This window comes from Dendrobium catenatum, unplaced genomic scaffold (genome assembly GCF_001605985.2).
Source record: "Dendrobium catenatum unplaced genomic scaffold, ASM160598v2 fragScaff_scaffold_156, whole genome shotgun sequence".
Taxonomy (NCBI): Eukaryota; Viridiplantae; Streptophyta; class Magnoliopsida; order Asparagales; family Orchidaceae; genus Dendrobium; species Dendrobium catenatum.
In genome coordinates this window covers 4,547,115-4,574,890 of record NW_021318618.1, presented here as the reverse complement: position 1 = coordinate 4,574,890, position 27,776 = coordinate 4,547,115, and the positions used below count along the sequence as shown (strand labels likewise).

At 35.3% G+C, this 27,776-nt stretch overlaps 5 protein-coding genes across 5 annotated transcripts in view; 4 read left to right on the top strand and 1 right to left on the bottom strand.

The window, feature by feature from the left end:
• The first annotated feature begins 2,588 nt into the window (after positions 1 to 2,588).
• LOC110113458 (putative pentatricopeptide repeat-containing protein At3g23330) lies at positions 2,589 to 5,350 on the top strand. The gene has a single exon (XM_020846060.2). It carries the CDS (start codon positions 2,862 to 2,864, stop codon positions 4,701 to 4,703), a length of 1,842 nt encoding a protein of 613 aa, XP_020701719.1. The 5' UTR covers positions 2,589 to 2,861; the 3' UTR covers positions 4,704 to 5,350.
• Positions 5,351 to 7,130: 1,780 nt separating this feature from the next.
• Positions 7,131 to 12,471, top strand: LOC110113433. Its single transcript, XM_020846025.2, has 4 exons — positions 7,131 to 7,433; positions 8,871 to 9,015; positions 10,436 to 10,502; positions 12,182 to 12,471. The coding sequence occupies exons 1-4, from the start codon at positions 7,169 to 7,171 to the stop codon at positions 12,311 to 12,313; spliced, it is 609 nt and encodes a 202-aa protein (XP_020701684.1). The 5' UTR covers positions 7,131 to 7,168; the 3' UTR covers positions 12,314 to 12,471.
• Positions 12,472 to 14,396: 1,925 nt separating this feature from the next.
• LOC110113432 (UDP-N-acetylglucosamine--N-acetylmuramyl-(pentapeptide) pyrophosphoryl-undecaprenol N-acetylglucosamine transferase) lies at positions 14,397 to 20,941 on the top strand. The gene is made up of 5 exons (XM_020846024.2): positions 14,397 to 15,296; positions 15,401 to 15,509; positions 17,679 to 17,814; positions 19,607 to 19,722; positions 20,388 to 20,941. Exons 1-4 carry the CDS (start codon positions 14,455 to 14,457, stop codon positions 19,708 to 19,710), a joined length of 1,191 nt encoding a protein of 396 aa, XP_020701683.2. The 5' UTR covers positions 14,397 to 14,454; the 3' UTR covers positions 19,711 to 19,722; positions 20,388 to 20,941.
• A 263-nt stretch (positions 20,942 to 21,204) lies between these two features.
• Positions 21,205 to 26,281, bottom strand: LOC110113455. The gene is made up of 8 exons (XM_020846053.2): positions 26,122 to 26,281; positions 25,954 to 26,041; positions 25,735 to 25,805; positions 24,610 to 24,718; positions 23,715 to 23,797; positions 23,080 to 23,238; positions 22,413 to 22,514; positions 21,205 to 21,581 (listed from the first exon to the last, which is right to left on the bottom strand). Exons 2-8 carry the CDS (start codon positions 26,021 to 26,023, stop codon positions 21,432 to 21,434), a joined length of 744 nt encoding a protein of 247 aa, XP_020701712.1. The 5' UTR covers positions 26,024 to 26,041; positions 26,122 to 26,281; the 3' UTR covers positions 21,205 to 21,431.
• A 947-nt stretch (positions 26,282 to 27,228) lies between these two features.
• Positions 27,229 to 27,776, top strand: part of LOC110113398 (peptide methionine sulfoxide reductase B5-like) — a 5,900-nt gene continuing 5,352 nt past the window's right edge. Inside the window, exon 1 of the mRNA XM_020845965.2 lies at positions 27,229 to 27,421. Coding sequence (XP_020701624.1) covers positions 27,327 to 27,421 — 95 coding nt within the window. The 5' untranslated portion in view covers positions 27,229 to 27,326. The remainder of the gene's footprint in view (positions 27,422 to 27,776) is intronic.

Genomic DNA, 27,776 nt, shown 5'->3' with positions numbered 1-27,776 from the left:
TTCTCCATTTCTTTGTTACTAGCTATTATGGCTTTTCCTCATCGCCATTTCTTAGTGCCTGCTTCGACTTCACGTGCTTCATGTAAAGTGAAGTTCGAAGGCTTCACATGAAGTACTATGCCGAAGAGTCGCCAAAGAAACTTCTTCACCTCCTTCGTCGATATTGGGTTGGAAATCACATGGAAGCTCGCTCGTTGCGAAGGTAACCATCTTTATCCCTTACACGCGCTTCTTTAGTAAATCCCCTAAATCCGCCAAACTACAGGATTTATTAAATTCTGGATTACGACAAAAAGAGTGGAATAGATATTTTATTCTGCTATGAGATTTAGCAGGCGCTCAAATCTCATTTAGCAGGATTTAGCATAAATCCTCTTAAATCATGTCACCATACAACCCATAAAATCGTGCTTGGTAACAAGTAGTAATTAACAGAGGTCTGACATCAGGTAGAAGTTCAGTGTTGGGTAGAAATCTGGCAACGAGCGAGGTCCAACGTCAGGTAGAAATCCGGTGATTAGTGGAGGTCCGACATCGAGTAGAAGTTTGACGTCAGTTGACGGCTGGGCAGAACTCCAGCATCAAATGGCATTCGAGCATAACTCCAGCATCACTTGAAGGTCGGGTGAATCTCTGACGTCACTTGGAGTTCGTGTGGAACTCCGACGGTGGTCGAGGAGGAGTCTCTTCCTTCTCTTCTTTATTTTCTTCTTCCTTTTCTTCTTGCTTCCTTGCTTAATTACGGCGTCGGTCGGCTGCTGGGTGAAAGTCCGGCGGTGGTCGAGGAGAAACTTCTTCATTCTCTTCATTTTCTTCCTTCTCTTCTTGCTTGGGTCCCCCTTTCAAGATAAATGATGGGTTCTATTTATAGTTTTTTGAGAGTGGTGTGACTAGTAAATAGGGGCAAGATTAGTGGTGAATTGAGAGTGGTTTGAATGGACGGCTGATGTTAAATCCCTTGATAGTGAACTATTTATCAGCCATTTGAAGACTCTAATGATTTCAAAATTCAATGATCTTTGGCTCGTTGGACTTGTCTCGTCAAGCCACTCGATTCGACTATAAGCACACCATATTTGGAAACTGTTAGGTAATCCAAATTATGGATTGAACTTTCCAAATGTGCTCGGGTATTTTATTTGGACTAATTTGGACTTGGATTGAGTCGAATTTGTTGTCGTTGGGTTCGTATTTCCGAGCGTTCAGTTCGATTGTAAGATTGTTGAAATCGGAGTTCAGATGGTCCCAAATTTAATTTTTGAAGCTTCCAACTTGTTTTTTGCCTTGAGATTCGTGCCCGATCAATATAATTTTTTTGATGATATATCAACTATAAATTACTTATTAGATTCAATTTTAATTTCCATCAACGATATATTTGATATTTAATTATAGTAATAATTTCTAATTAATTAGCTTATTATATTTTGTAATAACTAATTATACACTAATAATTTAATTACATATTTAGGTGTTATTTAGTTTATTTTAATTATAAATTGTACTATTAATCATCTCATTAATCACTTATGATATATCATCAAAAACTTATCTTGATCGGGCACGAATCTCGAGGCAAAAACAAGCCGGAAACTTCAAAAATTAAATTTGGTATCACCTGAACTCCGATTTCAGCGAACTTATAGTCATACTGAGCATCTCGGAAATACAAACCCAACGACACAAATTTGACTCAATCCGGGCCCAAAAGAGTCCAAATCAAGGACCCGAAGCAATGTTGAAAAGTTCAAACCACAATTTGAGTTACCAAGTGGTTCCGAAACATGATGTGCTTATAGTAGAATTGAGCGGCTCAACGAGTCAAATCTAACGAGCCCAAGATCGTTGAATTCCGACATCATTAAGACCTTCAAATGTCTGATAAACAGTACACGGTCAAGGGATTCAATATCGGCCATCCATCGAACCACTTCACATTTGCCCTTGATCCTCCTCCTATTTACAGGTCATGCCACTCCAGAATATCTATAAATATACTCATCATTTATCTTGAAAGGGGACCCAAGTAAGAAGAAGAAAAGGAGAAGAGAAGATAAGAATATTAAGAGGGAAGAAACTTCTCGACCACCGATGCTAGAATTCTGCCCGACGCCCAAGTGACATTGGAATTTAGCCCAAGTGACCCCAAAATTATGTCTGACGCCCAAGTGACGTCTGAATTCTGACCGACGCCCAAGTGACGTCGGAACTCTGCCCGATTTCTAAGTGACGTCGAAATTCTAAGTTACTTTGAATTCAACTCGAATACGCAACTTGTTTGTAATCGGATTTCAATCCGGAAGTGAAGCATTGTAATCTGATCGTCCTAAATTTTAAGGACAAATCAGTCTCTTGTACCTCAAACAAACACTAGTAGAATTATTTCAACTGGGCATGACCTCGTGGTTTTTTCCCTTTCCAGAATTTTTCACATAAAAATCTTGGTGTTATTATTTTTTATATGTTTGTATACTAGATATCCGTACAGCACTAGCACTGAGACGAAAATTTTCTAATTCTGTCACCATATATATTTTAGTCCGCCACAACTTAATTATTCTACTACTCATTAATCTCTTACTAGTACACACAAAAATCAGAAGGAGCTTTGATCCGAACTCCGTAATAGCCCGTGCTCGTGTGAAGGTAGCTATCTTTCTTCGGCCAAATCTAAATTCGCAAAATTTCAAAATTTACTAAGGTCCAAAGGAAGACGGAGGATTTATTCTTCCATGAGGTTAAATGGGCACTCAAATCCCGTCAAATCCTGCTCAAAATCGACATAAATCCTGTTAAATCCTGCAGGGAAACAGCTCCTAAGCGATAAGTATGATGTTGCTCCGCTTCCTGCTCTGCAGTCGATGCCGTGTTCTGCTCTGGCCGCCATCTCAGCTTCGTCGCCTTCCATCCTCCGCGTCCTCCGGAAAGTCGCCGCCGGCACCGGATCCCTCCGGCTTGCGAAGAAATCGCATGCCCGCATGGTCATTCTTGGCTTCCACCATCATCCCTTCATCTGCTCGACTCTTATCTCCGCATACTCCCTCTTCGGCTTACCCACCCTATCCTATTTAGTCTTCTTCGACTGCTCCGCCCCCAATATCTTCCTCTGGAACTCTCTTCTGGCTTCTTTCTCAAACAATTATTGCCACTGCCAAGTCCTCACAACATTCTACAACTTCCGTGCTGTTTCCAGCGACTCCCCCGACGGCTACACTCTTGCCATTGTCGCTAAGGCTTTGACGGAGCTTTTAGATTTTAGAAATGGTAGTGCCATTCATTCTCTTGTTAAAAGGCTTGGACTTGTCTCGGATACTGTGTTGTCCAACACCATAATGGTTCTGTATTTCAAATGCGGCCATCCGGATGATGCTCGGCACGTGTTCGACGAAATTCCTGTGAGGAGTGTTGCTTCATGGAACAGCTTGATATCGGAGAATGTCAATTTGGATGGCTGTAAGGAATGGGAGCTTGTAAGAGAAATGCAGTTGGAGGGATTAAAGCCGGATGGATTCACTATCTCTGCTTTGCTTCCTCTCTGTGCTAGAGGAGATTCTACTGGCTTGATGTTTGGCCGACAGATCCATGGCTACATTGTGAGGCAGGAGCTTAGATTGGGCTCAGAGCTTCATGTTGGGAGCTGCCTCATAAGCTTTTACTGTAAATGCGGGGATGTGACAATCGGAAAGCGAGTGTTTGAATGTGAGCTCAGAAGGAATGTCTTCACTTGGACTGCTATGATCTCAGGCTATGTAGAGAGTGGAGGGTTTGATGATGCTCTGAGACTATTCTACTCGATGAATTATGTTGATGGGATCATACCCAGTGAGGTCACTATTGTAACTATTCTCCCTGCGATTGGATCTCTTGCAGCTTTAGATAATGGGAAGCAAATTCATGGCTTCTCCTTCAGACATTGCTTGAATGCTGAAACTTCTGTAAGCAATGCTTTGATTGATATGTATTCAAAATGTGGGAACTTGGTTTCTGCAAGGAATGTTTTTGATGATGAATTATGGCTTAAAGATGCTATTTCATGGAGCTCTATTATCTCATGCTATGGTATTCATGGCATGGGGGAGGAAGCTCTTTTTCTGTTTAAGAGAATGTGCAGTCTTGGGATAAAACTGGACCATATAACTGGTGTGGCAGTTCTTTCGGCTTGTGGCCGTGCGGGTTTGGTGAAAGAAGGTATGGTGATTTACAGTTCAATGGTAAAAAATTATGGTGTTATTCCCAGTGATGAGATGTGTTCATGCATGGTTGATATGTTGGGCAGAGTTGGCCAACTAGAACAAGCTTTGGATTTCATCAATTCAATGCAGTTTGAACCAGGCTCTAGCATTTGGGGTGCTCTTTCTGGAGCTGCTGCCTCTCACCACAACCATGAAATTCAACATTTGGCTAGTAACTTTCTCATTGAAACTGAACCAGAGAACCCTTCTCATTATGTGTCCCTTTCGAACTTTCATGCTTCGTTTGGAAGATGGGATGTTGTTGCAGAAGTAAGGGAAAGAATGATGTTGAAAGGATTGAGAAAGACTCCTGGTATTAGTTGGATTGATGTCAATGGTAAGGTTCACTCCTTTTATGTTGCTGATAAGTCTCATTTGTGCTCAAATATGATTTATGAAGTTTTGGATAACCTTTCCTATGAAATGAAAGAAGCCACTAACTTTCATAACATAACTTCTGACTGGATATGAAGATATTTTCAAAATGCTAAGAGCATCTCCAACCGAACGGCAAACAACTGTTTTCCGTTCTTCCGTCGCTCCAACCGAGCGGCAATTCTTATGCTATTTCATCGCGGATGAACAATGCGATGCCAATATTGGTGTTGCACTGTTCATCTTCGCCATTTTTTGGTCTCTACTGAACTTGCCGAAGAAACGCGCGAAAGAAGAGAATGACCATTACGGGGCAAAATGGAGTTCGATTGGAGATGAATCACGATATTTTTTAGTTTCACAGCATTTTGGAGTGAAAAATGAAATTTTCGGTTGGAGATGCCCTAACAAAGACAGAGAAGACAAAGAAAGTTCAAATACTTTCAGCCAAATTCAATGCAAAGCACATAAAGGTAATATAATTCCTGGAAGGCTACTTCACAATAGTGTGGATTGTGTTCGACTGATTATGAAAGAATGTTGAGAACTTGGAGGATATTTTGAGTGTTAAAAAAAATATATTGTGCTCCATGATGAAGAAATTTGAAAATGTTAAGCTTTCGATTGAAAAACCAAAGGTCTTGCAATGTATATGCTCCTCCAATGCTTTATGTTAATATTATGCATGTTGAAAAATGAATAAATATTACGTTTCAAGATGAACTTATTATTGGGCAATCAAATGGAAGTCTATGAATTATTTTTATTATGCTCTATCGTCGAAATGGTTGCTTGTTGGCTATTACTAGCTTGAATGTCAGTTATGTGATTCTGGATTTGCTCTAATTTCGAATGTTATTTGGGCGTTTGCAGTTCACGTGAGTGTCCAACCGACTGACATTCTGAAAGGCATGCGTTTTGAAGTGTGATGTCAATATTGAAATTACAGTGTTCACAAACACTTTTTTTTTTTAAGATAGAGAAAGAATATACACATAATGTTCTTTTTTGTGTTAGAAATGGAGTTTGGTTGGAGATGAATTATCATAGTTGCGAACCAGCCATCACTCCCATGGACCCTAAACCGCACCTTAGTGCTAATGAAGGCAAACTACTATTAGATGCATTCCAATATAGCTGACTCTTGGTTAGATTGGTCTACCTCAACACAACTCATATGGGCATCATATTCTTGGGTGACTCATTAATAACATGGAAGGCCGGTAAGTAAAATACCATTTCTTGTTCTATTGTCGAAGCGGAATACCACACATTAACAACCACCGTCAGAGACCCGTTCGGTTTTGTGACTGTGAACAGTAAAAGCGTAGTTACTGTTCACTACTGTGCACACTTTTATTATGATTTTACAATTCAGTCATAAAACTGAACGATTCTCTGTGTCCGGACTCCGCATGTAATAATCTCACTTATTATGTCCTAATATGTCCTATGTAGAAACATCATTTTATTGAATAATGTAAGAGAGATTTTTCAATAAGAAAATAAAAGCAATTTGAGTTTTTTCTACTTCATCCTTTCAGCCCCACTCGTAAATCAGAATGAGTAGCAAAGACTAATCTCAAAAAGGAATATATCAGTAAATAAATAGTCTACCAACACAAATATTAACAATAATTAAAATGAAATGAATCTTATAGTTGAATTAGATAAAGAAAATATTCTTATTACTTCATGTTATCCACATTTTTTATTTATTTTATATATTATTTATGTGATTTAATTTTTGTGGCCCCCCATTTTCTCTATTAGGAGCTTATAAGAATAGCTTCCTGCACTATAATAATGGACTTATAGACATTGATTTCGGCTTTTTGTGAAGTCAATTATAAAATGATTGTGGGAAAAATAATCTTTTTAAAAGCAGTGGTAAAAATTAGTTTCACAGCGTGAAAATTTCATGAAATCAATCAAAAAATAGTAGCCAAATAGAAATTTTGATTACAATCTAAAAAATAAAATAATAAGAAAATTGTCCTTAATGACTGACGAAGCCTAAGAGTTCTTTTGGGATGGTTGCAACTTTTTATAAGGAGATTGTAAGATTGTTACGGAGAAAATAACTTTTTTTAAAGCATATATAGAAAGCATTCTCGTAACATAATTTTTTTTCAAAGTATTGAAAAATAAAAACTGTTGTTGCGATTAGCAGAGTTTGCTGCATTAAGTAAGCTGTTACAAACGAAGCTTAAGTTTTCATTGGGGGATATTTTTACTATCTTCTAAAGTGTCTTTTTATTGCAAAAATTTCTTAAAAATTAAATTTTCAATAAAATTTTTAATTAGAAGCCTAATCTAAATCTTCAGTTAATTTCAATCAAATTTCATAATGTTTTAAAAATATATTTCTTAATTAATTGTTATTAAATATATAAATTATAATTATATTTTAATATAAATATTTACACTTAATATTGATTAAAATGCCAACGGTGGACCTATATATATTAGCCGATTGGCGGGCGTTTTGATTCCGCCCCTCTATCGACTTCGAACTTGGAAGATTTCGTTTTATGGCGGTCTGGAATTCACCCGCTTAGATGGATACTCATATTAGTAATCCTCCAAGAAGAAAACCCCTATGCGATCTCACCAACGCTCCGACCCTTTCATTGCCGGCCACTTCATACAAATCCAAGCTCAGACCTAGATCCTCTGCCGTCACGAACTCCTCCGCCTCCTCCGATGTTCCCGATGTCTCTGCTAGCTGTAACTCCACTGCTGGTTCAATCAATCCCGCAAAACCCGTTTCTGGAAAAGTACCCGCGTCTTTTAAGAAAGGCTTGCAGATCAGTTCTAGCTCTGGTAAATTCCCATCTGCCTAATGAGCTCTTTGGTATGTTCTTCAATGAACGCGAACTAGTGTTATGGATGTAAACATTGAGTGGGGTTTTCTCTCTATGTACAACTGGTTCTTGCTTGCGATATATTAACCAGATTGTGATAGGGTTTTGTTTGCATTTTGATATGTTGATGTCAGGCGTGACAGTTTCTCTAGGTTTTTTTTTTTTTTTTTTTTTTTTTTTTTTTTTTTTTTCTGTTTTACTAGAACTTTATATGAAGTTCAATTCCTTGTTTCTTAAAATATTTTTAATAAGTGTATTGTGTGAAATAAGCTATTAATCACACTAAAAGAATTATTAGAGATTAAAGATGATTCATCGCCTGACGTAGCTAAACCTTCATTCTAAATTTCAAAAAATTATAGCACAGAGGTTAGGAAGAGTTATTATGAAAAAAAGGGAAGATACTGGTTGTGTGCTAGAATATTCACATCTGTAAATGATCGTCTTAACTTCATATGAAAATTTCACACATGCACATATAAGTAGATTGTGACTCACAAAAGCATACACTCATATAGTGCTTGGATTAGATTCAACGGACCAAGTCAGAAATATCAAATCATTGAAGTTACTAAAAACATAGTGAACTCATCAACACCTTTGAGGGCATCTCTAATCAAAAAACCCATTTTCCACTTCAAAATGCAGTCACATTCATATCAAACAATAATTCCTCCATTTTTAACACCAAAAAAGAATATTCCGTATATATTCTTTCTCCTCTATTTTTTATTAAAAAAAGTGTTTATGTGAATATTGCGACACCAATATTTCCGTCATATTGTTCTCAACGGAGAAAAAAAAAAAGCAAAAATGCGTTTATGTTTGCCGTTCGGGTGGAGATCTCAACAGCTGAAAACATGCGTTTGTCATTCGGTTGGAGATACCCTAATTCAGCTAAAAGCTGCTCAATCAACTCTACTCAATCCTAGAGCTAAATAATAGGATATATATATATACATATATATACACACACATACACACACAAGGAATGAATCGAATCAAAATAGAATCAGGATCTGAAAATCAAATTTATTTGACAAATGACAGAGTAACCATTCTTTAGTTTGACACAATTTTAAAATCCTCACTCGATTTTTTAAGCTTTGCAAGGGAATTTAATTCTTTTCTCCTTTAGAGTATATCATTGATATCTTGTTTATGAATTCTCAATTATGAGAGGCTTTTTTAGCAGTTTTTTTCAGGTACGAAAGGTAAGCTTATACCTTCTTTTTATTTTATAACGTTGTATTTATGGGAACTAAATTACTCATTTTCATATAAGTGGCATGAAAAAGAAAACCTAGATTTCAGTCATGCTTGTAATTCTCTAGTTAGTAAAACTTATTCAACAAAGTTGCACAAATGTAATTTTACGTTTGTCTGTTTCCTCCAGTTTCTGGTGCTGGAAACTATGAAAGCGACGAGCATTCTACCCTTAATATGGTTCAAAAGAAAGACAAGGAAATATATGTTGAGAAGGATAATTCTGCTATTTCTGCATTCAGTTGTCCACCATTGAGGAAAAACAGAACTACTGGGTATCCATGCATCCATGACTTATGTTTCCCTTTTTTTTATTTGAGATAATTGATGCTGCAATGAGGTAGGCATGATGGTATGGCACTGTCGCATATATTCAGAGTATATCAATTTCAGTATACTATGCAAGTACTTGTGTATCTGGGCACTTCGCTTCAGCAGAAACTATGTTTTTAGAGCTTGACAAAGGTTTTGTCTATGTTGCACCGATACACCTATTTATGAAGGCGTGCTGTATCTGATACACCGATACACGGATACACCTCCGACATGGCACCGATACGTGTCGGATATGGCAAAGCCGTATCCAATTAAAATATTATTTAATTTCAAAAGGACGCGTATCCGTTGAAAAACAAAAAAAAATCTGAAAAAAGGTGTGTCGTATTTACTTCCATAGCTGTGAGCGAAGTTCTCTGATTTTCGAGATGGATTTTGATATTATAAGCTACAAGGCTACAAATGATATTGCTTTTTTTTTTTTTTGGAATTTCAAATATTATGCTTTTATTGATTTCTTAATTTTTATGTATGATTTATAAATTATAACGTCGTATCCACGCCGTACCTATATCTTGTACTTTTAAGAATTGACGTATCTCATATTCATATCGTGTTGTATCTGTGTCGTCGTATCCGTATCGGTGTAACATAGGGTTCTGTGTTCTTATTCTGGCTTTAGAGGTTGCACGGTTTTTTTAGTTGGACAGGGCTGGATCTTAAAGCTAGTACTATGGTTTTGTTTCAATGTCATCATTATCAACATTAACCTTATCCCAGCTATTTATCTTTTAGTTTTGCTTCTTTTTGTAGTGTTCCAGATATTCATATATTTTGGTTCTACATGAAGCATAAATGATCTTTCTAAGTGAAAGCATTGTTTAATTTCTTACTTCCACTTTTTGTTATACACACTTTTATGTCTTTTATTTTTGTTCATATGTTTGATCCTTTACAACCTCAAAATGATGACATAAGGGCATCTCCAACCGAAAATCTCATTTTTCACTCCAAAATGCAGTGTAACAAAAAAATGGTGTGATTCATCTCCAATCGAACTCCATTTTGCGCCTAGGTAACCGTCTTTCTCTTTCGCGCGTTTCTTCGGCAAATTTGGTAGACACAAAAAAATAGCGCAGGTGAACAGTGCAACGCCAATATTGGTGTCACACTGTTCACCCACAACCAAATGCCGGAAGTTTTTCCATTTGGCTGGAGCTCGCGAGCGACGCCATTCATGTATTTGGAGTTCGGTTGGAGGTGCCCTAACGATAAAATTAGCAATTATAGATATTGTTGAAAGCAACTAGATGAATCTCTTGGGGGTATAAGATTTTATGATTCTGTAGTTGTAGCTAAGAAACAATACTTGCTAGTTAAGTTTCAACAGAAGTAACGTGGCTTATGCCATTCATACAGGAGGATGAAACAAGTGGGCGGTTCACTGCCTGGCACTAACTCCGTTCCATTTCAGAAGAAGAAAAAGGTCAATTCTTTCTTTTCATTAGTTTGATTTTTGTCATGAAACTCTACACTATAAATTGCCTTCATTTTTCCTTCACAAAAACCAATCTGCTCTTCTTTGTCATGATATGGAAGCTTTGATTCCTTCAAAATGGCCACTCCTTATTTAATTTGCAGCAAGCCTTTCATGTTATGTTCATATATTATGTGCTTTTTAGAAATTGAGCAGAAGCAGTTCATCAGTTTAATAGTTCAGATATTTTCTTCACAACATGGATAGTCATTATATATCTTCATAAAAATCTCTAACACATTATTCCCTTATTTAAATTCTTAAATTTTGGTAAAGTTTTAACAGCTTTCGAGTCCTTAATTGCAGTATATATATGTAGGTTGCATCTATAATATAGATTGTTGAGATCACATGTGATATAATACTTTAAATCTTGCATTTGATCAAGGATCGGAATTCTTGAGGTGATGAGAAAAATTATTATTCAAATCCACAATAGAAAGAACTATTCATGCCATCGATTGATTTTATGTTCCTCAAAACAAATATGTTTTTATGCATTCTGGAATGTGCAATCATCATGGAGGAGTTGGTCGTGGAAAGTATTGCAAATATAGAGATCCTCTCAAAAGCTAACCGTAGATTAGCCTTTATCTCAGTAAGATTTTGTTTAGGGATGGCTTTTTTATTGCTTCTTGAAGCAGCTTTTTTAGTATAAAAATTTTAATTTTTTAACTAAAAAGTTGCTTCAAGAAGCAATAAAAAAGTCGTCCCAAATGAAGCCTAAGTCGCAAGATTAGGAATGTATTGTAACGTAAAACTTCATCACTAGCCACAAGTCGGTATCACCTCCACAGTCCACATGCGTAGAAGGGTACCATGATATATAATAGATTAGGGGTGTCAATTTCGGGTCACGGGTCGGGTTCGGGTCGAACCCGAACTGACCCGGGTGGAAAACGGGTCAACCCTAACCCGACCCGGGTAAAGAAACGGGTCGAAAATCCGAACACGGACCCGACCCGGCGGGTTGTCGGGTTGACCCGACACGACCCGGAACCGCGACGGCGGCAGCGCGCGGCAGCAGGCGTCGGCGGCAGCGCGGGGCACTAACTCCATTCTTTATTGTCATATTTGGACATTTATAGAAATGATTTGTTGACCTTGAATTGAATCCCTGAAATCCCGTCGAAATTCAGTGTAAATCCTGCAAAAAATATACGTACATGTTCGACGCCGAAACCATCTCCTCCCACGATTCGCTCCCCTCAATAGAGCATCCATCCATGACTTAATGTTTCGGTGCCGAAAATTTCTCAGTGAAGAATTCAGATTATTCAATCACATCATTAAGGCTTCGTTTGGGATAGCTTTCTTACTGCTTCTTAAAACAATTTTATAGTATAAAAATTTTATTTTTTTGTACTAAAAAACTACTTTAAGAAGTAATAAAAAACCGTCCTAAACGAAGCCTAAATGTAGATAATTGATCATTAATGTCATTAAAAACGTTCAAATAGCACAATTATTTGTGATCTAATCAAAACAAGTTACTTCTACATAATGTATTAACAGGTTTATTTTCTACACCAACAGTCTTTAATCCCAAAATTATAATCATTTGTGATTCTTGACCTGAACTTTTTTTTTTGTTTTTTCTAATTGAACATTTGTTGGTAAATCTGCAGAGGAAGCGACAGATCAAACCCAGTGAGTATAAACTTCCTCAAGATTTTATTAATGAACACAGAGCCTACTTTGAAGAGGTAGATGCCTTTGAACTGCATGAAGAGGTCATCTCAGAAAGTGAATTAGAGTAAGTATTTTTTGCCCTTCCTCCTTCATAAGGAATAGTCAATACTGTATAGCCTTTCCTTTCCTGTAAAAAAATCATAGAGTTGTTCAGGTAACAAAGAAATTAACAGTAGTTTCTTTCGATTGAACTGTATTTAAGAGGTGGATTACATTCCAGAATAGAAGTAATAGATAGATAGTCATATCTTGATTTAAATTCTATTAAATATAAATAATTCATATTTCAAAATAAATTTTATTCTAATTTAGTTTATATCATGATATTTTAATATAATTTGTATTCAACAATAAAATCTAAGGCTTCGTTTGGATCAACTTTCTAATTGTTTTCTAAAGCAAATTTTTAGTTTAAAATTTTTATTTCAAATAATTTTGGTACTAAAAATTTGTCATAGAAAGCAGGAATAAATTTGTCCCAAACAAAAGCTAAGATTTCATTTGTGACTACTTTTTTTAAATAAATGGGGAAGAAGAAGATGATTTATTCTACTGTTCTTCAGTCTGGACCGATCTTTATAAGAATTTATTCTCTACTAAAAAACAATACAGAAGAGAAGATTTATGTATGGATTACATAATTTTTATATTTTTATATATTTAAAATAGAACATTTAAAGTTTTTAAATTACATCAGAATTATTATTAATATTTGTTTTTATAAAATAAAATATTTTTTTTTTTCGTATTTTAATGTGATTATAATATAATCTTTAATTCTCAAGCTTTGAAATGAAATATACTCTGAAATTTTTTGAAATTATTTTTCAGTAGTTTTGGAGGTTAGGACATTTTAGGATTTTAATTTTTAGTTTGATCAAATATGAATACTTTGTCGTGCAGAGCTCACTCTCTCTAATAACTCTAAAAAGATTAAAATGTATAGTTCAATATTTTGATATAAATTATATTAGAATGAACTTTAAAATTAGTACAATATAAAATTATTTATTCAACACTAATTTTGAAGTAATTAAATAACTATGAGTTCATCCATGCAATGTTTTTTGCGCGAAAAAGCTCTTAGGCTTCATGGATATGGATCCATTTATATCCCGTGAATTTGAAAACGTTCACTCAAAAAGGTGGATTTGCATATATATGCTATAAATTTTAATGAATTTATATATGTAAAACTTATAATTTTTTATATTTGTTTATATATTATTTTAATATTTAAATCATGTAAAATATAAGTAAAAATATGTATTTTTTATTCAAAATACATTAATATTAATAATATTTTATGAGAATTAAAATTTTGAGTATTATATTAATAAATATTAAAAAATAAAATTTAATATATAAAAAATCAACATAAATGATCAGAAATTCCACAACAATTTGACATAATAAAACTTCACATATCTCATCATTCTCAACATGTGAAGCTACCAACTCATTATTGCCCACATGTACTTGACAAATTAAGTTGACAAAAAGCTTAGATGGATCGTACTTGAGTGCTCAGAGAATCCTTAACTTTAGTTGTTCTAAATTGATATTTCTTAGCACTTACAAGGGACGATTTCTACCCCCATAATACGTTGGCATAAAATTCACATTTACTTGAAATTCACATCTATACATTAACATGAAAGTTGCTCCTCACCCACTTATTATTGAATTTCTATATTTCATTAAAAAAATAGGCAATCAGCATTGTTAATATACATTTCCCCAAAAAATAAATAAATAAATAAAACAATTTCCACATGATCATTGTCTGTTGGTCCCTAACCAAAATTCTAATCATAGCTCATAATTTAAGCTCACTTATTTTCTTCTGATTTTGCCTCTGTTTCTCGTTTCTTACAGCATATTCCAATTTTCATAAATTTCATTATTGAAATTACAATAATACCCTCCTAATCCTTCAACCCCAAAATTCAAGAAAGGTCATTCATGTCATTTCATACTGCCCCGTACACCCACACGTTTAAAAATCAAAACTATACGCTCCCTCCTCCACTTCAATCTTCCTTCGCCGTCTATCTAAACTCCACTCCAATGTCGCCTTCCTCCATTCGCGCCGCCCATTACTATAACAATGGCCGCCACCACCGCCGCCGCCACCGTATTCTCTTTTTACAAACTGGTAGACTGCCACTCATTTCCCCGTACCGTTCGCTCTTTTCCTGGAAGCCCAATGCATCTAAGGTGCCGTGCTCCGCATTTACGCCCTCATGCTCTCGCAGCCGGAGACCCCTCCACCGAACTTTGCGTTGTCTTGGCCGGAGGTGGATCCGGTGGCCATATCTTCCCCGCCCTTGCCATTGCCGACGAACTCAGCGCCGTCCGCCCTAATGCTCGCATTGTCTTCCTTGGCACGGCTTCTGGTATGGAGAGCGAGGTTGTTCCTTCTGCCGGATACGAGTTTGTTCATGTTCCGAAGGTCTGCCTAGCCCGCCCTTTCCTCTCCCCGCTCAACCTCCTCCTTCCCTTTCAACTCTTACGTTCCATCATCGCTAGCGCCGCCGTGCTCTCCCGCCTCCGCCCTAAAGTCGTTGTCGGCACCGGCGCCTACGTGTCCGCCCCCGTATGCTTCGCCGCCATCATCTCCGGAATAATGCTCGTCATTCAGGAGCAAAATTGCTACCCGGGCATCACTAACCGTGCCCTGGCACCCTATGCGGAGAAGATTTTCCTTGCGTTCAACGCTTGCATAAAGTATTTCCCTAGAGACAAGTGCGTGGTATGCGGAAACCCTCGTCGTCTCAGTAGTGGCTCTGGTGGTGGAGTGTCCAAGGCTGATGCTAGGCAGCATTTCTTTCCCGAATCTGGTAACATGGATTTGGATGAGAGAGCTCTGGTGGTTCTCGTGCTCGGGGGTTCGATCGGAGCCAATGCTATGAATCTTGCTTTCTTGGAGGTTTGCTATGATATGCTGGCTAAGCAAAATAATATATTCATTATTTGGCAGACAGGAGCGAAGTGGTTCGAGGATGTCAAACGTGTTGCCAAGGTTCATCCCAGATTGTTCCTTACACCGTAAGCTATCCTTTTAACAAGTGATTAAAGTGCACGGCATCTTAATGTTGCAAAGTTTCTGTGCTTATGGATTTCTAAACATTTGATTTGTACTATTTATTAAGGTTCTTAGATGCAATGGAGTTAGCTTATGCTGCTGCTGATCTTGTTGTTTCTCGAGCTGGAGCAATGACTTGTACGGAGATACTAACTGCAGGAAAGCCGTCAATTCTGGTAAATTTAGATGCTATTACTTTGCAATTAATTGCTAGATATAAGCTTTTGGAAGGGCAATGATTTGCATTTAGCTGTGATATTTAGCTGTGATGAAGCATTCGATAGATGACACATTTGAAGTAAGGGTTAGTGGCATTCAATAATGTATTTTAGATTCAGTGAGTAACATTGTTGAACTTTTAATTGTACGTGTATATCAGAAATGCTTATTTTTGCAAACTTATTTGTTTGAAGGTTTGCTTAATTTTGTTCACCCTTCCTGATATTCATTTTTGCTGCATAATAAATCAGACTATATATCATTTGCTGGAATGGCTAATACTTCTTCTAATCATTAATATACTTTTTTTTGGCAACAAATTAATTTAGTTTGTTTCTGCCTATTACAGCCAAAAAATTTTGTCCTAAGATAATATCTTCTGTTGATTCCATCCACTGTGTGTGTATGCGCTATATATGAGTTCTTTGTGGTAATTCACTTACTATCAAACAAAAAAAAAGTTCTATGTGGTTGGTTAAGGTTCTTAGAGATGTCAGGTGCCTATCAGCATGCAATTCATTGTCTTCATGTAAACTATTAAGGGTATAGATATAGAGACCGTAATTGCTCTCTAAGCCAAGATTTTATTGTCCTATGTAGGAAAGTCTGGTTTTTTGGGTCTATGATACCTGGCCTCTTGCAAACAATAAATGCAGTATTGAAGACATGGCGGTCCTGGAAGCTTTGAAAGAACCATAAGAGTGATGGATATTAGTTAGAAATCTAAATTACATCTCTTCTTGCACGTTCATCCCTATTATGTTTGTTATATTAGTGTCATTTTGGCTTGCCACTTTTTTTTTTCTATTTTCTCACATGTAGTAGGCGAGCGTCATTAGTAAGGCGTGCTTAGGTGAGCAACTTACCTTAAGGAATCAAACAATGAAATGAGCACCTTACCTTGATTTGCAAGATGGTGGTGATAATTCAAATGCTGGACATGACTTAGTTTTTGTAAGAGAAAAAAATCAAAATAGTCCCCCTACCATATTCTATGTGATTAATTTAGTCTTAGAGTATCACATTTCTCTAGTTTAGTCCCTCTATTACACAATATTAAATCCAAATGATCCCTTGTAATAAAAATGGATGGACAACAACGATGATGACAACAACATCAAGCCTTTATCCCACTGTGGGGTCGGCTACATGAATCATTTTTCTCCATTTTGTTCTATTAAGGGTCAAATTCTTATTTAAATCTAATAAAAATTGATGGATAATGGAATATAATATTGATCCAAATTTATTTCCTTGATTATACAAAATTGATTTCGATTTGGTCCATATTGGATCATTTAGGATCAATTTCGTATAGTCAATGGATTAAATTCGAAAAATGTGATACTTCAGAGCTAAATTGGCCGCATTCAAATAGTTGAGGGGCCATTTTAGGCTTTTCCCCCTTTTTTAAATGATAACTTGGCATGGAATGTTATGAAAGAGCATTAAGAGTTGGATAAACAAGCATGTGCCCCTGCCCTCGAAAATAAGTTGATCAAACTTAGGAAGCTTTGAAGTTGTAAATCTTGAAGAAGAAGAGGATGGCTCTAAAAAAGTACGGAAGAGATGAGTGCTACAAATCTGAAAGACAGAGAGAAGGCATAGATTATGATGTAGATGAAATAGTTAGTCGCAACGATTACATTATCCGTAAGTTGTACATACTACCAAATTAAGTTTAACTATACTGCATAAAATCTGGATGTCATGGAACCAGAAACTTAATTATTTTATCAAAAATAATATACTGAGGTGATTATTAAATGAAAATCTTCAAAAGGATTCCTCATAACCAAAATAAATTTATAAGCAATATAATTATTTATTTTCAGTGCTCCACTTCATTCGTGTTAACACCTATGGTGGTGCACTGGTGCCTAATGCATCGAATGTTTAGCAACCATAGCGTCTTGTCCTTTAAAAATACTGGTGTTGAATGATATGTTGTGTTTTGGATATATGCACTAGAGAAGGGTTTGTACAGTCAAAATGTTTGTAATGCATTTAGTTTGGCTTTAAATACTTGCCTTGTGGAATAGGTAGATTTTAATTAATAGCATGTTGTGTAATATGTGCATACTTTTATTTCATTATGTACTCATTTTTCCTTTCTATTAAGGTAGATCCCATCACCAACTGCTTCAGATGACCACCAAACAAAGAATGCATATGCCATGGCAGATCTAGCAGGGGCTCATGTCTTAACAGAGGATGAACTTGATTCCTGTAGTCTTCAAACAGCCATCAATAATGTGTTAGGTATGTACAGTTTCTAGACAAAATTTATTGGATTTGATGCTTCAGTGGGTCGGAGACAAAAAGTTAGTTAACCTTAATTTAAAAGGAATATTTTCATTTTACAGGAACTGATAACTAATTGACTCAATATTGGCGACAATATATACTTAAATTGCATAATATTCCAAGTTATTAATTTTCAACTCATGTGTGTGATTTTGTTCAAATTGCTATAAAATTATCTTGAAACGAGTGGCTGTTTTTTCACTTTTGAGGTAATTATAGAAGTCAGCTATTGCCAAAAACTTTGCAAGATTGAGGTTTCCATCGTTCATTTCTTGAATTTCAATTTTATAAAGGATCCTTTGTTGGGCTGGAGTGACGAGTTTTATCTGGCCAGCATTCGCCATTAGATGTTAAAAGAAAAGTAAGCATTAAACAGTCGAGTCTTCATTTTGTTGTGCCCAAAATTTAATCATTATGTCATAAAGTATTTATAGAGGGTCGTCTAGAAGCAGAGCTTAAGCTTACTCCATTGTGATTCGGAGGTCCAGGGTTCTTGTCATAAAAGTCGCCTATTTGAATTATAGGACAAATTTGTACCAACTCTATCCCAAATTCTACCTTAGTGTAATTTTCACTATGTTAGTATTTGTGAGGGAACGGTTGTAACAGTTGAGAGGAATGAGCACTTTTGTGGCTATAAACCAGAAGTCCAAGACACAAGCCAAGAGAAAATTAACAAATTAGAAGAACAAGTTTGGTAATCAAAACTGATTAGCATCGCCACCATCATTATTAGCCTTATTCAAATACTGATCCCCGACTTAATGAATCTTCATTCTCCAATAATCCATATTGTATGTGCCGCGTAAGATTTTATGATGCTTGATATTTTAGTATTTAGGCTTCCTTTAGAATGGATTGGAGCATTTTTCCTCACGCATCTTTCACTTTTCCTCCTAGATTTTGAATGATTGGGGTAGAAGGTAGTTAGAAGCCATCGATGTTAATGCATGTGGGAGTTTGGCTTTAGACCTGGATTAAATAGTTGAAAATCATGATATAAAATACTAAGTAGTTGCTCCTACCTATTGGTTTAAATATTTGAGTTGAAAATTAGTTTGACCAATAGTATGTCTAGCTTGATTTTATCCCCCCCTTTGATTTCACCCTTCAAAAAATGCGATATTATAATTGATGGTTCGATTGTCATAGAATGGTTCACATTGTTTTGCAGCTCCTATTTGTCTTAAATGTTTTATACAACATTTTAGTAAAATTCAAAATTGTATGGCTCCCATGGCATCAACAGGCCGTTGAGCGGGCTCTTAGCATATATTTTTGTTGCGTAACAAACAAAAAAATTATTTAAGAAGAGATAGCTGGTGTAGAGAGCTCTCATGTTAGTGGAGATTTTTAACATACATGAGAATTTGGGAGGTTTAATCCCACATGAGATAGTTGAAAAATATATTGTTATAGAAATATTAAGTAGTAAACCCTTGCTTATATATACTAAAACTTTTTTGGTCGAATATGAATTTGATCATTCATCGTGTAACTACTGTAAATCTCAACCATTAACAAAAAATGGATGGAAAGTGAAAATATGTGTGATGAAGAGGCCTTGTATCCTTCTAAAATATTAGTATCCATTCTCTCTCCCTGGTCTTATTTGCCAGTAACTGGCAACAAGATCTGATGATTTGAAAGTGAAAAGGCTTTTGCAGTTACATTGGCTAAACATAACCTGTAATTCACTCTTTCTTTTCCCCTTTTCAACCAACTGGGCACGTTCTTAATGTTGCAGGTGATAATAACTTGATGGAAGAAATGTCTGAGAAGGCAAGGAGAGCTTCTCGACCCAATGCTGCATCTCATATAGCTGAATGTATTCTCTCGATTTTGGTTTAAGCTTTGGCAAAGGTACGCATTCATTTCTAATTCAGACTGAATTACTACTCCCTCTTTTCTCTTTCCCGCTCCCCTCTCTTTCATTTCGCCTTCTCTTTACCGTTAAATAGAAAACATACTCATTAATTGGAGATATTTTGAGCCAAATTTGATCACAAAATTAAAATAGATACTCCTTAAAAATTTAGGGACCAATTTGATTATTTACTAATTCTATAATCAATATATTTATTTTAAGATGATTAACAATACATGGCTGATTAGTTAAGTTTTACATTGCAATTATTAATAGCTATAAAAAAGGGATTTTTAAATACATAACTCCTAAAACTATTGAAAACACATTTTTAACATATTAACTTCTATATTTACTAATATATCACATAAAACTCCTCTTTTAATCAATCCTAGCATTCCGTTTAACCTTCCGTCAAAATCACTATCAACGACTATCTTCTCCATCAATGGCATCCTTCCACAGTGAATACAAGTATCTCATCGCTTTAATAGAGTGGTAGAATAGGAGGAAAAGGAGATTTTATGTGGTAAATCAATAAATATAAAAACTTTAGCGTTAAATATGTATTTTTAATAATTTTATGTGTTATGTGTGAAAAAATCCCTAAAAAAAATGATCCAACTAAATTTTGATCTGACGCAATATTTTCTCCACACAGATATTCTCCCGTTTTTGACAGGTTCTTTCGAGATCAAGTAATTACCTAGGAGCTGGGGACTATTGCATATGTTAGTTCTTCCTGCAGACCCACCACAATCTGGATGTTCTTAATTTTCACTTACAAAGAAGAATAAATATCTAATCATACATATTTGTATACAGGGTGTAAGTACTGATAAATTTTAATTATTAAATAATAATTTATAAAATGTTTATATGCATTAGAGAGACAGAAGGATTAGAGAGACAGAAGGATGAGAAGACATTCATGCTTAAATCAACGCAGCTTATCCTTAGTTACGCAGGTAATAAGAAAATCTTCCAGATCAACAATGCCAGTTTAACCCCAAATGCATGATTAAGTGCATCTCCAGCCGAACTCCAAATGCCAAATGACTGTAAGGCATAGTTGGTTTGCTCCATTCGAACGGTAAAACAATTGCTAATCGGTGGAGGGTGAATAGTGCGAAGCAATATTGGTGTTGCGTTGTTCACTTACATGATTTTTCTATTTCAACCGGATTTGTCAAAGAAACGCGTGAAAGAGGAGAAGACGATTACCTTCATAGAAGCGCACAAAATGGAGTTCAATTGGAGATTAATCAAGTCATTTTTTAGTAAAAAAAATGAGATTTTTGATTAGAGATGCCCTAAGCCTCTATTATCAGACTCAATGAAATATCATTCCTTTGAAATATATCCAATTCATACCACTTTTCATGATCCTTAATTAAAAGAGAACTAACATGACATCAATGTACAAATTTGTGACAGATCAATAAATAAACCGTAGAAAACACAGGTTAGAACTGAAATTAGATGTGAACCAGAACAAGATTATTTGATGAGTATCATGTATAAATAGAATGATGAAGGCATAATTTACATGCTACATAATATACATTACAAAAGTACCTTGGAGCCAAATGTGAATTTGTACATTGCAGGTTTATAGGATGCATATTCCTTTTATTCTAATTAATTTCAAGGTTTATTCATTGGATTATAAACCTTGAAAGCTTGCTGAATTTCAATTTAATTCTTACAGGGAACCATTTTTTGAAATTTTCAAAAACTGGGAGAGACTGATTGCTGGGTAGGTTTGCTTAGATCCTGCCTTCTTCCTAATTTTCGTCACCTTCAACAGGTTGGAATTTTTTGTTGTTGCTGTAGCAGAGATCAGATTATAATACTGCCATGAAGAAAATGAAGCATAAATTAAAATTTGATTTTCGTCACTTTTATTCGTTCTAGCTAAGAGGAGAATGATTGAGAGTTGATATTATATTGATAGTTAATTGTAAAACCTCCAGTCAAACCTAATATAATGAATACAAATTAGAGTTTGCTGATGTTGGGATTATAAAGATGGTAAGGTGATTCTATAAGAATGACTAATCACACAACATATGATAGTAGAAATAAATATATAAATTAAAAAGTACAAAATAATAATAAAATAATTATAACATAAGATTGTGAGATTTTACATCTAAATTTATTAATCTTTCTTAATAAGTTGCTAGGATAAGCAAATTGAAATTCTTTGATAAACCTAAATCTGATATGGTTTGAGAAAGAATTAACTTGTGGTAAGTGATCTCATGCATGCTTGGAAATTAGAGTTTGATGTAACAATAATTATGTGAGGTTGGTTAAAGATGTATTTATTGTGTGTTATAAATATGCGATTTCAATAATATAAAATTTTAATCATATGAGTTTTACATATATTTCATATACATTGAGATTAGTGCAATAAAAATTTTAATTGATCTATCATATATTTCATTAATCTCAAAAGAAAATTTAATGATTATAAACCATATATGTATCCAAATTTTCTCCATTGCCTGATGTCTCTTAACTTATCATACCCTCCATTTCTGTGCATAGTTATGGAGTGATTTCCAGAGCTTATATTTGTACTCACACACAGGTATGCAAATCACATGGTTTGTATAGGAAATCCTATTCCATGCAGTCTGTATAGAAATATTTTTTTTCCAAGAAAAATGATTACCTCGCATACGCCATGCAGCAATAATCTGTGAAAAGGATTCTGAACATGCAGTTTGAGGACATCTTCATCACCTCTATTCTTAATGAATGCTTGTATTTGCTCCTAAAACACAAACTTATAAGTACAAGTAAGGAATTCAATCAGCTAAGAATGATAAAAGACAAGGAGTTAATGGTTTTGGAAGCCTTTCTTTACCCTATGAAATTTAAGCTTTACCATGATGACACCAAAATTTGTACCAAAGATGAAAAATACAGAGATGAATCTGCAATGGTTCTCGCTCATTTAGCTTTGAAAAGGCCAATCATTTAAAGCCTAAGGTTTCGTTTGTGACAGCTTTTTAGCTGCTTTCTAAAATAGCTTTCTAGTACAAAAATTTCTAATTCAAAATTTTTTTTAATAGAAAATTGTTTTAGAAAGCAGCAAAATAATTGTCCCAAATAGAGTCTAAAATATTGAAAAATCGCTTTAAAAAGAAGTAAGAAAGCCGTCCCAAACGAAATCTTAATTCACCTAAATGCCTGGAATATTATATATGTATGGTTGAAGAAAACCCATATATGACAAACAAATACAACTGGCAACACCACTGTGAACAACACTACTGAAAGTAACATGGAAGTAGCGAACAATGATGAAGGAAAATGTTTTGGAATCAGCACTTTACCTCATAGTTCTCAACCAATTCTGAGAGCAAATTGTGCCTAAATGCCTCCCGAGATCGACAATCCACTCGGTACCATGCATTCAAAGCCACCAACTTATCTTTCTCAACACTTTCTCTTCTACTTGAGAGAGTCTTCTCAAGTGCTTCTATCAACCTTGCCTTATTTGAAGAAAAGGGGAATAGGTTATTACTCTTAATTTTGGCTAAACCCTAAACATTACGATAATGATATCAGGATATAAGTACTTCACTAGATAAGTGGTGGAAAGAATGATATAATAGAATATAGATGAAGATGAAAATTAGATGTGAGAACTAAGTGATTTCAAGCAAATCCGATCCCGACTAAAATTTGGCTCAAACATGCATAATCTAGCTCAAAATCAGCTCATGGATCGAACTGATTTTATTTCAGGCCAACTTGGTTCGAATTAGTCTGAAATAGAGCTAGCTGGAATTTAAAGTGAGCAAGCTTGAAATCATTTATTCTCCATTTTTTAAATTTTAACAATTACAACTACTGGCATTGCAAGAAAGGCAAAGCATTATAATGCAATAAGAGAGTAGAGATAATCAAAGTGAAAAATAGATTAAAAAAGTTTAAAAAAAAAACATATGGCACCAGAAATGGACACCTCTTTATCCATATCAATGTTCCTGAATACATCCCATTCTCCAACATTTGTCATGCAAAATGCTGATAGAGGAGTACTTTCACCTGTAGAAGCCAGCATGGTGACACAAATCAAACAGAGAGACAAGAGAATAGGGTAAAAAACATACAAAGCCAATAAACTCTGCAACAAAGAGATTAAGGCTTCGTTTGGGACGGCTTTCTTTCTGCTTCTTAAAGCAGCTTTTTAATATAAATTTTTTAATTTTTTTAACTAGAAAGCTGCTTAATGAAGCAGTAAGAAAACTGTCCCAAATGAAACCTAAAGTTCTAAATGGATGACTAAAATAATCTCTCTGCGTATTACACAAACCCTCCATCAAATGCCAAATTCAATGGCACCAATTGAGAAAACTTAAAATCATAGCAAACAGCTTTAAACTTCTCCTTTGGCATTTAAGCTCATAAGACTCATGAACTATCATTTAAGAACTATTGAAGAATCTAGACAAAAAGGAAAAACTTTGTTAGTGCTGCCATATGGAGTTTTATTTAGTTAAATCATGTTATAGAGTGACAATTGCTAAGAATTTTATTTAGTTTTTATCTCCACTAATTAACCAACAACAGCAAATATATCTATAGAACTGTAAATTTAGAATTTTTAGGGAGTTGACAGGCTTTCTGTACAGAAGCAAAATCTTTGGGAAACCGAATCTTATTTCTGGTTGTTATTGATGAGAAAAACACCTTCACTTTTTAACTTAAAGAACATTTTTAGATAATGTTATTGAACAAACAAGTGAAGAACTTACAAATTCTCAGTAATATTAAAGTTCTTAATAGATGCCAAAAATCAGCTGTAATGCTACCATGAGTTATTGAACATTTGAATGAACTAGTGAAGGAACATTTACCCCAAGGAGGTGGAGCAAACAAGCCTCTTATTTCCTCGACTTTCAGGCGTGGAACCAGCTCTATCAGTAAGCGATCATTTAACCATCGACGGGATCTCCGATTGCTAACCTATAAATTCTAAAATGATTACTATAAAAGTATCACATGAAATATCTTCTTCTTTTTTTTCATATAAAGTATGTCAAGAAAGCACAGTATAAGTTTACATGGTAAATAAATGAAAATTTCTACAATATGACAGAGGGATAGAACTTCATGAAGTAAAAATGAACTTTGTGAATCTTTTTGTTTTTTTTTTTTTTTTCATTTAGTGTGCTCGAAAGACAAACACAATGTTGGTTCTTCAATCATGAACTATGCCTTTTCTTCTAAGAGATGAATAGTTTGGTCATGCTCACTCAGGCAGACCAAAACACAAGTGGTTTGTACAGAAAATTGTAGTCATCAATTGGGTAAACTTATATAAAAATTATTGCCTTGTAGGGGCTGTTTGGTCGCAGCATTTAGGCCAGATTTGAGCGAAATCTAGCCAAACAAACGAAAATGCAAAACCAAATCTCAGGGCAAATGAAAGCCACCGTAAACAGAAAATTCCGTCTTTTCGTGCTAAATCCTGGATATCTGAAATCCGGTTTTTTGCAAAATTTAAGAAATCCATTGGGTCGAGAGGAAGAGTCCGCTCGTTAAATCCTCTCTACAACCAAACACTCACACAGGATTTAATAGGATTTATCAAGAAAGTTACCAAACAGTTTTCAAGATTTAGGCCCCTTAAGATTTCTAAAATCCATATTTAGAGGATTTACAAAATCCTACTTAAATCAAATCCTGGGTGCTACCAAAGAGCCCCTTAGCGTTATGATCTTCTTTTATGTTGCTCTTTTCTCTGACTCTTGGTGTTTGAATTAGGTTTCAGCTATTGCCCATGACATCCATGGCAGGAGAATACCAGACAAATCAAACTAAACTCATTTAGGATCCATTACTCTAGAAGGAAGACACCTTACTCATGATACAATCATCAATTTGTTTTAATTTCATTTTGGAACAAGAATCAGCTTCTCACAGTATTATGCTAAAATCACCTCCTAAAGGATGGAAAGTTCAGATGTAAATTAGGTCACCTTGCCAGCCAACTTCTCCAAAGCTTCAATCTTCCTTTCAATCAACTGCCCGCGCGATTTCACGCCCTCGCCTTGAATGATAGAATCCAAAAGAGAAAATATCAGAACGCTCAACGCCAATAAACTCGGAGTCAACCCAGAATTCCCATTAGAGAACTCAGAAAATATGCTAATAAAGGCGGAAAAGGGGGGGCGGGGTAGGGAGCTGAAAAGATTAACCTGCGGGCAGGTCAAAGATGGAGAAACGCACGAGCTCCTCCTCTATCTTCAGAATATCGGCATTCGCCATTGTTAACAAAGGAAGAATCTGAAAGGCGAAAGATCGATGATACCTTAGCAGAAAGGAGATTTAGATCTCCGATTAGACAGATAAGGACGACAGCTTACAGGAGAAGAAGAAGGAGAAGGAGTTCCAATTCTTCTGCAAGGATTTTTCGACGGAGAGAGAATATGCTTTTCTGCCTTCCTGGTCCGAGGAGATCCAGTAAGCGGCGGCTTACTCTTCACTACTCGGGAATCCCGATATTGCGATCTTCAGAGCATCCTGGCCGTTGGAACTGCTGATCAGACCAACGAATGGTGGATAAGATCCTTAAAAGATCACTTGGCCCATCAAATTCATCACAAAATAACAATAAACAAAATTGGGTCTAACTCAATTTGTTGGAATCAAAGGAGCTCATTTTGATGCCCCTTTGATGGATAATGATCGTATTTGAAATGCTTCATTAGTATTTTTTTTTACAATCCTCAACAAATGTGCTAATTATATTTATAATTAGTGGGAGTCGAAAGCATCATTATATGCTCGCACGACATGGCTCAAAATATCTATATTCTCTACGTGAGCAACTATTAAAAAGAAATGAAAATTATAGACACCCAAAGTATAATCAAATACAAAAATACCATCAAATTGTAATAAGGATTTGAATGTTGTGTTATTGAATAAATAGATTGAAGTTATATTCGTCTATCACAGCCTAATCGATCTTAATATAACTCTTATAGTTGTTTTTGGTTGAATTATTTTAAGGTGTAAAGTATTTCAAATATAGGAGTTTTATAAATTTTGGTATTTGGTTGGAATACAAAATGATACAAAGTAGAGTAAATATAATGTAAAGCGCAGTTATTCATTTTAAGTGTAAAGCAATTTAGTCTGACTTTGATTGAGAATTATTTACACTACAAGCTTGCTTGACCGCCGAACACCATTGCCCCGCTGCCCCACTGCCCCATCGCTCATCACCACCCATCGGACGTCATCATTTTGGACTTTACATTCATTAAAATCCATTCACATTTATTATATATATAGGCTAAGATTTTAATTTTTAGATGTTTTAAAAAACATTAAGAAAGTCGTCCTACACTAAGCTTAAAATGAGCTTGGCTGAGTGAATCGTACCCGCAATTCCGTCTTCATTCATCTAGCCCAATTATTTTCTTAAAAGAAATGCACATATATTTATCAATTAAAAATATTTTATAATTTATCGGTTCTAATCTCCATCCTGAGGCGAATTCCTTCTTTGCAGGCAGAGAGAGAAAGGGAGCTTGCGATATTGGTTGAGCGGAGAAGAGAAGGTATGGCTTCGCCGGCTTCCACTGTGAAATCCGAAGAAGAATGGAGAGCGATTCTGTCGCCGGAGCAGTTTCGGATTCTTAGGGATAAAGGAACTGAGTAATTTCTTTCATTCTTCTCCCTGAAATTTGAGATTTCCCTTTTTTTATTCTTTTAATCTGCAATCGCTAGATATGTTTGTTGTGAATTTTGATAGAATTTTTTTTTAAAAAAAAGTTCCTGATTTTATGAAAGTATGCCTGAGATTTTGCTTGGATGTGGTGCTTAGTTGTTTAAATGGTTCTATTGATAGGGTTTTAAACCTAATTATTTGCCTATGCGATTGATACTGCTAACCTGATAGGGTATTTGATGAGCTTATTTGACTGGATTGGATGAGGAGTTATTGTAAAGTTTTTAGTTTTGATCAGTGAGGATTGCTTGGCTATAAGCAGAGGCGGATATTAGGGGGGGG

Excerpts from the sequence above, each read along its gene's own strand:
- LOC110113458 (XM_020846060.2), top strand. The coding sequence starts at position 2,862 with ATGCCGTGTTCTGCTCTGGCCGCCATCTCAGCTTCGTCGCCTTCCATC.
- LOC110113433 (XM_020846025.2), top strand. The coding sequence starts at position 7,169 with ATGGATACTCATATTAGTAATCCTCCAAGAAGAAAACCCCTATGCGAT. Across the intron at positions 7,434-8,870 it reads GCAGATCAGTTCTAGCTCTG|TTTCTGGTGCTGGAAACTAT; the intron begins GTAAATTCCCAT and ends TGTTTCCTCCAG. Across the intron at positions 9,016-10,435 it reads AGGAAAAACAGAACTACTGG|GAGGATGAAACAAGTGGGCG; the intron begins GTATCCATGCAT and ends CCATTCATACAG.
- LOC110113432 (XM_020846024.2), top strand. The coding sequence starts at position 14,455 with ATGCATCTAAGGTGCCGTGCTCCGCATTTACGCCCTCATGCTCTCGCA. Across the intron at positions 15,297-15,400 it reads CCCAGATTGTTCCTTACACC|GTTCTTAGATGCAATGGAGT; the intron begins GTAAGCTATCCT and ends CTATTTATTAAG. Across the intron at positions 17,815-19,606 it reads AGCCATCAATAATGTGTTAG|GTGATAATAACTTGATGGAA; the intron begins GTATGTACAGTT and ends TTAATGTTGCAG.
- LOC110113455 (XM_020846053.2), bottom strand. The coding sequence starts at position 26,023 with ATGGCGAATGCCGATATTCTGAAGATAGAGGAGGAGCTCGTGCGTTTC. Across the intron at positions 25,806-25,953 it reads CATCTTTGACCTGCCCGCAG|GCGAGGGCGTGAAATCGCGC; the intron begins GTTAATCTTTTC and ends CTATCATTCAAG. Across the intron at positions 23,798-24,609 it reads GTTTGCTCCACCTCCTTGGG|GTGAAAGTACTCCTCTATCA; the intron begins GTAAATGTTCCT and ends TGGCTTCTACAG.